Source organism: Scophthalmus maximus, chromosome 11, assembly GCF_022379125.1.
Source record: "Scophthalmus maximus strain ysfricsl-2021 chromosome 11, ASM2237912v1, whole genome shotgun sequence".
In the NCBI taxonomy this organism is placed as follows: Eukaryota; Metazoa; Chordata; class Actinopteri; order Pleuronectiformes; family Scophthalmidae; genus Scophthalmus; species Scophthalmus maximus.
In genome coordinates this window covers 14,884,610-14,898,971 of record NC_061525.1, presented here as the reverse complement: position 1 = coordinate 14,898,971, position 14,362 = coordinate 14,884,610, and the positions used below count along the sequence as shown (strand labels likewise).

General features: G+C 40.4%; 1 protein-coding gene and 1 long non-coding RNA gene across 4 annotated transcripts in view; one reads left to right on the top strand and one right to left on the bottom strand.

Moving 5' to 3' along the window:
- Window positions 1-14,362, bottom strand: part of limk1a (LIM domain kinase 1a) — a 43,635-nt gene that overhangs the window by 17,554 nt on the left and 11,719 nt on the right. For both annotated transcript variants that reach the window (XM_035622996.2, XM_035622997.2), the window contains one exon: window positions 7,804-7,942. In XM_035622996.2, coding sequence (XP_035478889.1) covers window positions 7,804-7,942 — 139 coding nt within the window. The remainder of the gene's footprint in view (window positions 1-7,803; window positions 7,943-14,362) is intronic.
- On the top strand, window positions 3,459-5,482 carry LOC118299364. 2 transcript variants are annotated; one of them, XR_004789839.1, is made up of 4 exons: window positions 3,459-3,600; window positions 3,699-3,857; window positions 4,260-4,390; window positions 5,349-5,482. It is a non-coding gene; the product is annotated as an uncharacterized LOC118299364 (long non-coding RNA). The 2 variants fall into 2 exon arrangements; XR_004789838.1 differs by lacking the exon at window positions 4,260-4,390 and having other exon boundaries at window positions 5,349-5,481.

The following is a 14,362-nucleotide window of genomic DNA, read 5'->3' as shown; positions in this document are numbered from 1 at the left end:
CCATATCATTTTAGCACTTCATTTTATCCAATCAGACATTTGTCTAAAATGTTGTCATAATTAGCACATTCATTTTTGGACCAACCAGTCAAAACCATGAGTGTCCTTGATCTTTGACCTCCTTTGATAAGATTAGATGTTGCGTTCACGGCTGTCACCAGCAATAAAAATGTCCTTGGAAACGTCTTCAGATTCGTCAAAACCTTGAGATATTCAAAGGGGCTATTTGTAACTTTTGCTACATATCCAAAATTCACTCAGTCATGCTTACAATACCAGAGGTTATAATTCACCCTCTTCATGGCAGACTAGACACAACAGTGACTCAATATCCGGAGAGTGACGATACGTAGACGCTGGGTCGGGTCTAGCCCGCTACAACACCAACAATGTGAAACACATTAGCTTAGAAGTGGAGTCCACAAACCTCAACAAATGACCAGCTGCCAGCGCAAAACAGACCAACGTCGAGAGAAAACTTGGGTCATCATTACTACTAGGGCTCGATCGGGTTCCCCCGAGTCACGCTCTAATGTGCAACAGGACGCTGACTGCAGTTCACTAAACAGCCACTGGTGTCATTAATGTCCCAAATATAAAACATTTAGACATTTGACATGCTTGTGTAAACTTTATAAATATCATATGGCAGATTTATTTGTCTGGTCCTTCCTCTCCTGCCTCCTTCTGTTCCTCCCAGCTTCATCTTTGCTGCTGCGTCACTCTTCCCTTCACCCTCTTCCCTCCAGCTCTGTCTCACTTGTCCTTGCTGTTTCACTTTGCTCATGTCCATAACGTGTCCTGCATACCAAGAAGTGTTGACCCTTCCCCTCACATCAAGCCAGGGCTGGAGGGCTGTCTAAGTGCGCAGATATTAATAGAAGATCAGATGCACTCTCTGCACTGCCTGTTGATTCTTATGTTTAAGCAGTGGACACAGAAAGATGGTTAGTGGGGAACATTCGATTACGGTACAGTGGAAGTTATGGAAGCAGCCTCTTGTTCAGTATCTGAACAACACAGAGAAATCCACACTGAATCCACAACATTGGTTTCGGGGGTAACATACTACGAATAACTTTAAGCCACTAACACAATTTGGTTTGGTGGAACCACTGTTCACATGCAGACTGGAGGAGCTGAGGGTCGACCACCAACAAATACACTAGTGATCAAGTAATCCAGAGGAAATTTCATTTAAAGCCAGAGTATGTAACTTTGGAAAAAATGCACAACACTTTCTTCTTCTTACAAATGAAAATCTAAATTCATAAGTAACAAAACGCAGCCTTGCTCAAATTATTACACTCGGGGGTATTGTTGCTTCAGCTCTTCTTGGTCTGTTGGACTAGATATGTTGACTACTGTTAGCTGATGTTAGCAAACTTTAGGTAGATATTGCTGTAAATTGTCTTTAAGTAAACAGACTTCATGGACTTTTTTTTTACTTTTGCTCCTGCGACATTGTTTATCACTTTAACATTACATTTTTTTTTTACTTTTGCTCCTGCAACATTGTGTTTATCACTTAAACGTTACATCTCAATTTGTTGATAAAGTAGCCCTGACTTTAAAGCTCCAAACTACTAATTACTAACAGTGAAAAGTTAGTTATTGATGGTTTTATGTTCATTACCTGAGCATGAGGTGCACTGCAGATTAACAACTCACTGTACCTGTATGTACAAATTTATATCAAAACTATAAGTTGAGTTGAGTCAGTTCGGAAGTGAAACTCAGCAGCCCACAGGGGGAATTTCAGCCCACTGAGGCTGGTGCTTTTGTCAGTGTTTCCACCCCGAAAAGAGACAATGCTAAACAAGTTCCTACTAATACTAAGCTGGAGATCATAGACAGAGTATGATCTATCTAAATCTCACAGAGTAGATACTGATTGCAATATAAGTGTCCTTGAGCAAGACACAGAGGCCCTGGCAGCTGCATCCTTCGCCTGTATGTGACCCTGACCCCCCTGAGGCAATTTAAAGATAAGACAACTATTGTGCAAAACAAATTTCTACAGTATGACAGAGCACTGTATTCACATTAGACTGACCGCTGTGTGGTGTGTTTAACACCACAAATTAAATCATCAACAGCTGATCCAGTTGCTTAGACAGCAGCATCACAACCTGAACATGTCTTAACAAATAACATTTCCCAACATTTATTACACATGTCTGTCTTCACTTAGAGGCACAACAATCACCAGGCATTTACAGAAATAACTGGAAGATTCTCATTTCATCACAGAGCTTCGTCACACCAGTGGGAGTTGATGGAGTACTCTATAACCTGGGACTTTCCATTGTTTTAGCAGCCAACAAAAACTATCCCTATTTCTTAATATTAACCACATACTAGGGTAGAATGGTATTTTTTTACCACTCATAAAAAAACAATATAATATGACGAATACCCAAAGAAGCCATTGAACCTCACTTGTTTGTCACTGTTGGACTGCTCTTGTTTCATTGGTTGTTAAGTTAAAGTTAAATTATAAAAATACATTGATTTAATTCACAGAATCACTATGTGACATACAACATTATGAAGTGTGTCCGTTCACACCACGTAAGGATTTAAAAACAATAATTTAGCACATTTTAAATGAGACAAACATCATGAAGACTTTTAAACGTTTGTTTGCTTTACTTTGTTTTCCATTTATCATTTTTCTGAAGTTCTTTGTTTTTTAACCATGTACAAATGACAAAATCCAATTTTATCTACCAGACTGAAGCCAACTACAATAATTACTACTGTATGACAAGGGGAGGGGAAAGCACATGGTGTAATATTCTGATTCTGATTTGCAGTACACATGACGCCAAAAAGTCCCCAAAGATTTATAAGCACTTTTGATTTCAGGGAAACGTCTTGGATTTCACCTGCAGCTGTTTCTCTGTGTTGCAATCTGTGAAACAAAGAAAAACAGAAACAAAGAAGGTCCCCAAAATACATTATTGCACAATCATCTGTCTTTATGAGGAATGGTGGATGGACAGAATGAGGGAGGGATTGGAGAAGAGAAAATTAAAGAAGATAACTCAGTGTCCAGTACATAAATCAGTCAGATTAAAGGTAGTGGTGTGAAAGAATGTATTGTGGATCAATAGGTGTGGCAACAATCGCTTCAGGGTTTCAGATCAGGACAAAAAAATTGTGCTCAGGTGAGAGTGCAGATAAAGTAGGGATTCAGAGTTGAAGATGGGATTCTGAGAGGATTCACTACTTGTTATATGCGATGAGATTGCAGATCATAGGAGTGTGTGCCCCTTTGATTCTTTGAACATCCCTTTTACATCACTGCTGATGGCAATTGGTTGTTCCCTAAATCTAAGGAGGGTTCCCAACAGGCTAGCTCCCAGTCTGGGCCCAGGCAAGAGGTGGTTTCTTCAGGTTCTGGCCATTGAACGTGAAGGAACAATTTCCCATTGTGGTGCACCATGTGGTGTGGGGTGAACCACAAATGGCTGCTCTTTTCCGCCTTGTTTGGTGACATGGGTGTGACACAACCAGCATTTGTTTGTGAAGATCCTTAGAGTATGTTGCAGCTTTCTCTGGTTCTCTAGCCAGCCTCAATTCTGTCCCTCGTAGGTGAGCCAACACTGCCTTCTTTGGTGCATGGAGTTGGGGACGATTTTCTTTCCACAGCAGCTGACTCATTCCATCTCATATCATCTGACTCATTCTAGAGCACACCCGAGTCTGGCGAGTGCAGGTCCACCAGGGGGGCATAACATGTACTGGTTTCACTGGAGTGATAAGATGTGGGTAATCAGATCCAATGAGTAGATGCTTGGCAGCGGCAGATCCTTGAGATGACAATACCTCTCCTGCAGAGCTTAGACTGGGTATGTATTGCATGCAAGACCAAGTTTCTTTGCAGAAAAGCTCTGTGGATGTGGAGGGAATTGCCAGGCTGTGATGCAGAAGCTACAGATAACAATGCTGAGGCTCCATGGATGGTGTGAACCTCTTTGCAGTTGGTCCTGTTCCTCTCTCATGCTACGAATACTTCCTAAATCATCGGCAGAAGTAACCTGTCTGGCCTGCTCATCAACAGGATTGCGCAGGGTAGTAGGGTAACTGACCTCATAGTCCTGAAGATATGATAGCAGGTAATAATCCTGATGATATGATGGCAGGTAATAATCCTGAAGATATGATGGCAGGTAATAATCCTGAAGATATGATGGCAGGTGACTGCGTCGGCGTGGATGGTCCACATCTCACTCTAGGTCTCTCTCATCTAGCCTGAATATCTTGGTGTGAAGCAGTTGCTTGGATCCGGCTCGAAGGACCAAAAATGGTGTGAAAGACGTATATTGTGGAAAAATAGGTGTGGCAACAATCGCTTCAGGGTGTCGGATAAATTTGTGCTCAGGTGAGAGTGCAGGCAAAGGAGGAATGAAGAGTCCACGTCTAGAGTTTCTGGAGATTCTGAGAGGATTCACTACCTGTTATATGCAATGACATCACAGACCACAGGAGCATGTGTGCCTTTGATCATTTCATCCTTTGATCATTGCATCAACTGGAATTGTGTGATAGGATTTCAATAACTAAATACACACACACACACACACACACACACACACACACCTTAATATAATATAGTCTACAGGGCAGTTGCAGTTAATGAGAAAACAAAGTAATGGATACACAACAACACTTTCAATAAGAGAATGCTCTGACAAGAAAGTTATTTTGAGCGTTCCGTCTTCAGGAGCTTTCAACCATAAAACAATTAAATTAATGTGCTCATTATAATGGAAACTTTAAATGCACTTCCATGCCAACTGAGCAAACTCAATCTTCCTGGAGAGAAATTTTCTTTTTTTTAACCATATTGTTGTTTTATTACACTGAACAACTTATTGTCATACTGAGGCAACACATTATATATTGCCTATCCTGTATTTGATGATAAAAACACATGGATAAACAGACAGATGGATGAGAGGGATGACACAGTCATGTCAGCAAGACCGTCATTTTCTAACCTGTATACATACTGTACACACTGTTGGGAAAACAGGCTAACATTTAAATTCTGATAAATGTTACTATAATGTTAAAAAATATTGCAGTGTAAGTAAATGTTATTTAGAAACTATCAAACAAAAAGACAATCAGTAGCGAAAATACCCTCTTTAGTGTATGTAAAAATGGCAGCTACAAAAAAAATTTGCAAGTATTTTTCCCCTTAAAGCCACGGAAGACTCAACTTGTGTGGTGGATATCACCATGACAGGAGTGATGAAACCCCATGAAATGCAAACAGCTCTTTCTTTCTTTCTTTCTTTCCTTACACCTTTAATGTTCCTCTGGTTGACCCTCAGTTCTAGGTTTGTCTGCAGACTCTGACTCATCACCGCATCACAAAGCTCCAAGTCTTTTCAATGACAGTGACAGCAGCTTTTTTCAGGTGCAGAGGCGTCAGTGGATTTTTAAAAAAGTATTGTGATTCCCTGCTGATCTACACATACATCAGAGTGACTGTGCAGGACTTCAGCGTGATGCTTCTTCTCCTTTTTGGGTGTGGCACAGACATTGGGTGCTGACCTGCATGTCTGCACCGTAGAACAACTGCTCTGGCCAACTTGGCAATAAAGCATGTTTGGCTGACCGATCTCAAATTTACTCAAGTGTAACTTTAGAGTGAGTCGATCAGTGATGCACTGTAAAAGGAGCAATAAAGCAGAGAAAGGACAATAAAAAGGAGGAGAGGTGGTGCAGCGATCTCCACCTAATTCACTTTAGACTCTCCAACATGTTTCATTATTCAGATTGCACCACAGGCGAGCTGTCTGGAGGCAGTGTACATGATAAAATACACGCACACACGCAGACGCACACACAGACATAGAGAGAGAAAAGACAAGTCATGAATATTGTGACCATGACACATGAGGCCTGCTGTATCTGACCTGGAGGCAAATGATTGAGAGGAGTCGGTTTTATGTGTTAATGGACTCAGCCTTTTTTTTTATTTTAACCAGTTTCCTCTAACAGAAGGAACACTAGCAGTCAGTGCACAGATTGATTGATTGATTGATTTAGTCAATAGTTTGAGTTTTGGTGGCTTTAGAGACTCTATCACCTCAACTGGCCACAAAACATATTTTCCATTCTTTGATCACTAAATTATTTAAAAGGAAATTTCTACAATAGTTTTGATATTTTGTTTGAAATAAAGTAAAATACACCAGGCCCACTGCGTATAATTGAAATGCAAATTGATGTATTTTTACTTAAATCCCACTTCAAATAGTACTGAGACTCAAGACACCTTCAACAATGCAAATGATTAGCGAATATTTTCTGTGGGTAATTTCCCTGTCAGATGAGCTTCATGCAAAGCAGACAGGCGGTGGCTTTCCAGAATTTGAGCTTCACATATTTCAACAGAGCTGACATATTTTTCCTATCTTCAGCTCCCACAGCTGATAATTTTAACCACCAGGATTAACAGAACCAACTGAAAAGTTTAGCAGCGAAGATGAGGAGGGAGGAATATGTGCTTCATAAATCCTGCTGTTGTTGAACATGGATCAAACTGTTTCTCTGAATAGCTTCCAGGAGCACTGTCACTTTTCACCCAGTAAGTGACTCCGAACATCAAAATACATAAGGGCCGAGAACACCTGGATACCTGGTACATGACATTGTTGGTGAGATTATTACTTTTCATTGTCATTATCAATGTATCTGATGATTATTTTTCTGAATGAATGGGTTAATTGTTTCATCTTTAAAATGCCTAAAAAACAGAAAACAAAAAAGGAACTATTAACACTGAAGTTGTCATCCTCACATGCTTGTATTTGTCTGACTAAACTGCCTGAATACAAAGATGTTCTGTTTACTACAGTATCACAAATCCTCACAACTAACTGGAACTCAAAAATGATCAATCCAATATCAAAATAGCTGATTCACTTTTGGTTGTTCAACTAATTGATTAAGCAACTAAGCTTTTCAGCTTTGTTGATAAGAAGATTAAAATAAAACTAGTGTAGTCATGCCATCATGACTACAATACAGTTTTATTTTAATGAGCATTTCAAATTAACTTATAAATCAACATACACTACAGGCATTCAGGAAAGTCTGTGTGTGACTGTCGCTGCAAACTAAACCACTGAAAATGGCCATTCACTCGTACTAAAAGGTAAAGTCTGGGCTGGCAGCAACACAAGCCTGTTTTTGTGCTGAAAAGAGAACCAAGGTTGCACCACTCTGCCTATTCAGCATAAACACAGCCTCACCTACAGCTCTCCAACCACCTCAGCAGAGGTGAGTTCATGTGGAGCCAACATAAATCACATTGCACCATCATTTGTGCTATCACTGGTTTTGCGTGGCAGAAACATAGGGCCGCATGTCTAATCAACAAATAGACACAACTCTCCTGTGATGCTGGTATCGTGTCTTTTCTAAAATGCAGCAGCACTTAGGTTGTTTATCTGCTTTCCGGAGCAGCAGCCACTTCTATTCAGAACCTCTCTGCTCTCCTGAGTCACAACAACAGCAACAGCTCCATCTTTCACTGGTGGTCTGTAAGACAATCTGACGAAGCTGATAAGGGAATCAGGGTCAGTTACCGGTCTGGCACCGATCCCACATGCATGGTTGTGTGTCTGTACAACCAGCGAGGCTGTAAATGTATGGATGTCTGCATGTGTTTGTGCGTCCAACGAGTGTCGTAGTTCGGGGATGTAACTTGAGGTTTAGCACCAAACAAAGAACCAGGGAGGTGATGAGAAGTGAGATTCAGCGGATAGATCCTCTTACCATGATGAGGCCGGTGGTGATCGGATCATTACAGCCGTGGCACAGCTCCCCAAACTTGGCCCAGTAGTCCTTCTTGCAGAAAAGCCGTCCATCTTTTTCATAATACCAGTGGGACAGCGAGCCGCTGCACTCACAACATCTGACGGAGGCAAAGGGACAGAGACAGACACATGAGCAGTTGGACATTTGAAAATAAAACCATGTCATTTTTTCATTTAGAACACAATACTTGTGATTTTTTTCTTGATAAATTACAAACAGATTATGACAATGGTTGGTTCATTGTCTATTACTCAAGTAACTGACAAATTAACATATATTCTCAGGCTTTATCAGGCTGCTTTGTGACATTTTTTAAAGCAGAAACAGCAGGAAACATGGTGGCCGACATTGTCAGTACAACACTGGATTATCAGTTCAGACCTCGAAAGCACCAAATGAAGTTGTTATTGTGTCAACAGCACATTATGTTATACTGCATTCTGTAGACCCTGCTATATCCCTCCTAATGACACCCTGCAGGGCCCCAAATTATAGTTTTCATGGTGATAACAAGTCCCTTTGTGTCTTTCACACATCACCCAGCTGAGGTGGAACATATGAGATCACAGTAAAAGACACAACTGTGACTAAACGTTAAAAAACAACAACCCCAAAACCAAAAAAAGAAAAAAAAAAACCTGTGTAATGGCAAAAAAGTAGAACACAAAACAAAACAAAATTTTTGTGGTGTACTACAACAACATGCTTTTCAGTGAAGCGTGTGTCTTGTCCACAGTTCTGTGTATCCTTCGGAGCTGAGGTTACAGGACGGTTGCTGAGAGTTTTAACAGTAATTCATTTAATCCATCAAATAATTTGTTTGAAATATTGTTTGGATATTAACTATGAGAAGTCCTCCGTCTTGTCGCCTGGTCTTCTAGGGAAACCTCTGTGTCAATATCTAGTTGTACTAACTGTTTCAGTTTAGGTTTGAGACATCAGCATGAGAGACATCATGATTATAATTATAATGGCCATTTTTTTATCTTTTCTGACATTTACTGGACACAATAATTGGTTGAATCATCAGATGAATCAATGATAAAATAATGGCTTGCTGCTGCTCTACACTCACCACTCAGCAGAACTGTTCTGCAAGAGCTTTAATCGGAACCACATCTGAGCAGTCGCCCACTCCCTTCCTCCCACTCTGCTGTTACACATCTTTTTGGCTGGAGGGTAAAGTAACAAGTAAGGAGTCACAATGACTTTGTCCAAGGGCATGCACCTATTGTGAACACACACACACACACACACACACACACACACACACACACACACACACACACACACACACACACACACACACACACACACACACACACACACACACACACACACACACACACACACACACACACACACACACACACACACACACACACACACACACACCACAGCTCAGCAGATTGTGGCAGAGCTGCTTCGGTATGCAGTGTGTTTGGGGTGAGGAGGGGGAGGAGACTTGGAATTGGGTCAAGGCTTTCAGAAGACATCTACTACTCAGCTGTACTGGCTCCTTCTGCCGCTCAATAACTGCCAGACTCACGCGCGTGCGCACAAACATCTTGCAAACCCCTGCAAGGGGCAAAGTCCTTCATGGAAATGTCTCTTGGAGCGGCGATGGGAGTGGCAGCAGAGTAAAGATATGGGTGAATACATTAGCGACTCCCGGATAGAAATGCAAAAATGTCTGCCTCCGGGACAAGAACCTCATCCCAGAGGTAGAGAAAAACAGGCAGCAACACTCCGTTTCAACCCAAGACTCTCACAGATTAAAGAATACAACAAAACATATTGATATTCTTATTACAAAATTGCAGTTGGTGTGTTAATGTGTTTTTTTGCGTGCTCACATTGGGGAGTTTTGTGTTACTGTGTTTGCGTGTGGACGGGCATTGACGTGTAAGAGGATTATCAGTGTGGAAGACTCATAGAGAGTCTTTGCCCACTCTGCTATGATCCTCCGAAAATCAGCTTCTCACACTCGACTAAGCTGTGGCACCTCACTGTGCAAAAATGAAGAAAAAACAAAAAAGTAGGAGAAAAACTAAATAATGCAGGCCCCTGTGCTTAGTGATCAAAAAGGAAGTTCAAGGTAAACACAGAGAGAGTGTATGGAAAAAGCATTATCATAAAGGGCAGACAAAAAGATTATTAAAAAAGCAAGGGGTTGATTTAAGATACTATGACCTGGAAGACCTAAAAAGAGCCACAGGATGCATGGACATAAACAACAGCGAGAGAGAGCAGAGCAGATCTCAGACGCCATGAAAACCAGCTGTATTCCCCGAGGGTCAGGAAACAACCAATGACGGAGGAGATGAGACAAATCCCTGATGGAATTAGCTAACAGTGTCTGAGAGAGTAATAAATTCCTTTTCCAGGTCAAAAGGAGGCAGCCTTTCCCCTCGCCTCTCAACATCTGACTCCAGACGAGTGCTGTCACGTTCACTTACTCAGTGTCAGTAATCTGTGAAGGCCTAATAATAATAAAAATAACTTTTTTCCCCCTTACATTTCTCTATTTCTTTGATATTTTCTTCAAATATATTGGAACGTTTTACCTCTCCAGGGATATTTAATAAAAGAAAATAGAGCAGGTGAAATCGACTCTCACAAAATATGTGACAATAAAAGATATTTTGGAGGTCACAGGGCAAAACAGGTTGTATTAGATCTCAATGTGTAAAATGCTTAAAATAGATCAGAGTAAAAAAATAAAAAATAATAATGATGATGATGAACCAGTATTTAGATTAGATTAAAATTTTGTGGAAATATAAATAAATATATGAATAAGAGTCTGTTTATAGAATTTAAATGATTAATATCAGTATGCCAGATGAATTATACATGTGCTGCCCTTTTGTCACTCTGCTATTATTCATAAATATTATTCCCACTTTCATTTCATTGGACAGTTTCATGATGTGTTTTGGATTGACCTTCCGTCCTCTTCATCGTGGTGACGACTGACCCAGGTCAATATACCTCACATGGTTAATTTTTCCCAGCTGATATGAATGAGCTGAAATCGAATAAAGAGAACTGCAGGTCTGAGTGAATGAATGGAAGAGTCAAACCCCCCGAGGGACGGAACTGCTGAAGAAGATGAAAATGGAAATATGTTGATCGAGACATGATGACATACAGTTGGCTTAACAAATAGGAAAAATAAATCTATAAGTACAATAGATTACACTACAGTATTAAGTTACATTACCTTTTTTTTTACGTGGGTTTAAAGTAAACTAAACCAATTATTCAATCTGTGACTATATTCCGATGATCAATTTATAGTTTCAGTCATGTTTAAAGCAAAAATGACAAATAATGCTGGTTCCAGCTTTATTAAATGTGAGATTTTACATTTTCTTAGTGATACATTTTTTGTATATTTTATGCTACTCTGTGTGACACTCTGCTGCTGTGACGAGTACATTTCCCCGGCGTGGGGTGAATCAAAAGTTCTATTCTATTCTATTCTAAACTATTATTAATTTAGCACCTATGGGTTGCAGGCCAACAACAGTTTATCTGTATCTCACACACACACACACACACACACACACACACACACACACACACACACACACACACACACACACACACACACACACACACACACACACATATACATGGAAATGGCAGACATGCAGATAGACAATCAATTATTAATCAGGGGTAAATGTTTCCATTAAATCAGCCGTCTGTTGGTGAAGCTCAAGTGACATTCGGAGCGGCAACTAGCAATTATTCTGATCATCAATTAATCATGAGAATATTTTTTAGATAAATCGATAGTCAGTCTGAAAAAAAACCCTCAAAAGACAAAAATATTGCAACATCGTAACTGCCAGAGCCATGTTGTGATGTCTTCAAGTGTCCTGTTTTGTTTATCAACATTCAAAAACCCATAAGACATTCAAATAATAAAAGAAAAAGAACAAATGCAAACATTTGGGAGGCTTGAAAAAAAAAAAAAAATTGCCAAATATATTTCTGTCCAACAACTAATCCATTAATTGATTATTCATAGCAGCCCTCATTTAAACAAATGAGACCCTATTTCCCCCATCAATCAATAAAGTATTACTAACTTCTGTATATAATACTTCCATGAAACCCTTGTATCTTATTCACTCTCTGATTTCTTGTTGTAAGATGAGTCCTTAAATGTCTCACAGTAAAATAAAACCAGAATCTAATCGGATTTGCTTGCTGACCATTGGGTTCTGGTCAGCGTTTTATGATTTATAATGTGTGTGTGTGTGTGTGTGTATATGTGTGTGTGTGTGTGTGTGTGTGTGTGTGTGTGTGTGTGTGTGTGTGTGTGTGTGTGTGTGTGTGTGTGTGTGTGTGTGTGTGTGTGTGTGTGTGCACATGTAGCCACAGGTCATTAAATGACGTGCAGGCTGACACTGCAACAGGAAGCCGGAGGAGTGAAAGGGAAACTGTGTGTGTCCTGGAAGAGGTGTGGCACAGGATCACTACTAACCAACAGATGCAGATATATGAGGAGCTACAGCTCTCAAACACACACACACACGCGCGCGCACGCGCGTGCACACACACGCACTTGCATAGACACAGACACAAATATCTCCTCATTAAATATTAAGTCTTCCGTCATCTGCATCACGCTCAGAAGAACATCCATTTCTTTCCTGTACCTGCAGAGACAGCAGAAATGCTTTGAGTACTTGTGATCAATAAGCCAATACACTGTTCGGTCCAGCCTTCCATTTAAATCGGGGAAAAAATACTCAATAGATGTCAATTGTGTCTGATAGTGACAGAAACAAATGTGTCTACTGCATGAAATTGTCAGTGTGCTCAGCTGTTGTTACTGGACTTGCAACCAAAGCTGAAAAAACCTCACAGACAAAGGAAAAAGGAGGAAATGGCAGACTGTCTGGGGGCGACCCCTCTCTCCCCCCTCCGAGAAGACATGAATAGACTAGGATTCCCTTTCCAGAGCCAAGATTTCCACTTCCAGGAGGATTCCCAAACCCACGCAGGCAAATACAACAGTGTGACAACACAGTCTCCTTATCAAGAAATCAACCTATTAGAATAATGTGGCCGTGGAAAAATAAATGTATAAAATGTATATGTGAGAGTTTTTTCAAAAGGAAGGAATTTGTTAGAAATTAAAGAAATTGAATGTAATTTACAAAAAAAAGAAGATATTATTTGCTTTGCTTTAACACGCCCGGCGCAGTCACCTCCATTTCCACACATCCATTTTGGTGCCCCCTGTTTAATACCCCACCGCCCCATCCTCCTCCCATGGCAACGGAGAATGCCACAGCGATGATATCACCCTCTCACATAAAGAGGCATTACCTCATCGCCTCCTTCTATCACCCACATCTTTACCAGGGAATCCCTGCAGCCAATCAGGCTTGAGTCTCATTCACTGATTTTTTTTTTAAAATTAAACTTTATTTATAAAACAGTTTTTACAATAACATATAATGCAGTGCAGATATATTTCAAGCAAAAAAAAAAAGCAAAGAAAAAAATATAGGAAAAAAATGCTATGGTTCTCAAGGGTTTGGCTCTTATTAGAGACACATTTACATTTACAGACAGAGTTTTTGGCTATGCTGTTTTAAATAATGGTTCAATCACAGCTTGTTAAAAAGGAGGTGACTTTCACCTCTGTCAGGAAATACAGTTTATTAATATTCTTTCAACTGGAGTGAGGAGAGTTTTCTTTTTCCGTGTAAAATTAGTGAAATCTGCAGACCGCCCTTTTCTGCTTATTGTTCCCCTGACCTTAGCAAACATAAGCTCAGTAGCTCTGACGAATTACATTAAGCCCCCAAATTTTGCTGTGGTTAAAAAAACAAAACGCAAAAGAGGAACGCAGGTTGTGAATTTTAATCAGTGGAAATAATTGCATCCTCCACAGCCCTGACAGTCTCTTTATTTGTGGCTCTGCGGTCTATTCAGCTGGTGAACAGGAGCCATGGCAGACTGTGAGTAAATGATGCGCACAGCAGCAGTTTCCTTTGTGATTGTTAAGCTGCCCGGTCTGTCAGACCGACAGTCGGTCTGGGCCCTTCACACTTGTTCCACTGTGGGGAAGCGATAAAGGGTTTCAGTGAGCTCTGGGAACCATGTGGATGAGTGTTGTTTAGTTAGATTCACCAGCGACAGCGGAGCCCCAATTCATAAACGGGTCTCTTTGTACTCGTGTTTCATTTAGAGGAGCCAGTTCCATGTCTCATGTGTCGTGTATGGTCACGCCCTCACATGGCTCTCTTGGATGGAGTGAAGACCTTGTTAATGTTGTCATTTACACACTTTTCCTGCTTTAACAAGTCAAAATATCTGCTGTCAAAAGTCTATTAAACGGTAAATGGACTTTTCTAGGCTTCATCGATATTAAAACGTTTTAGTTTAAAAAAAGCGTTTCATCTCCGCATCAGAAGTAATCTCCGTCCATACTAACACAACTGAAAACACACATCACATGACCAATCATGCACACTGGGCATGTGCG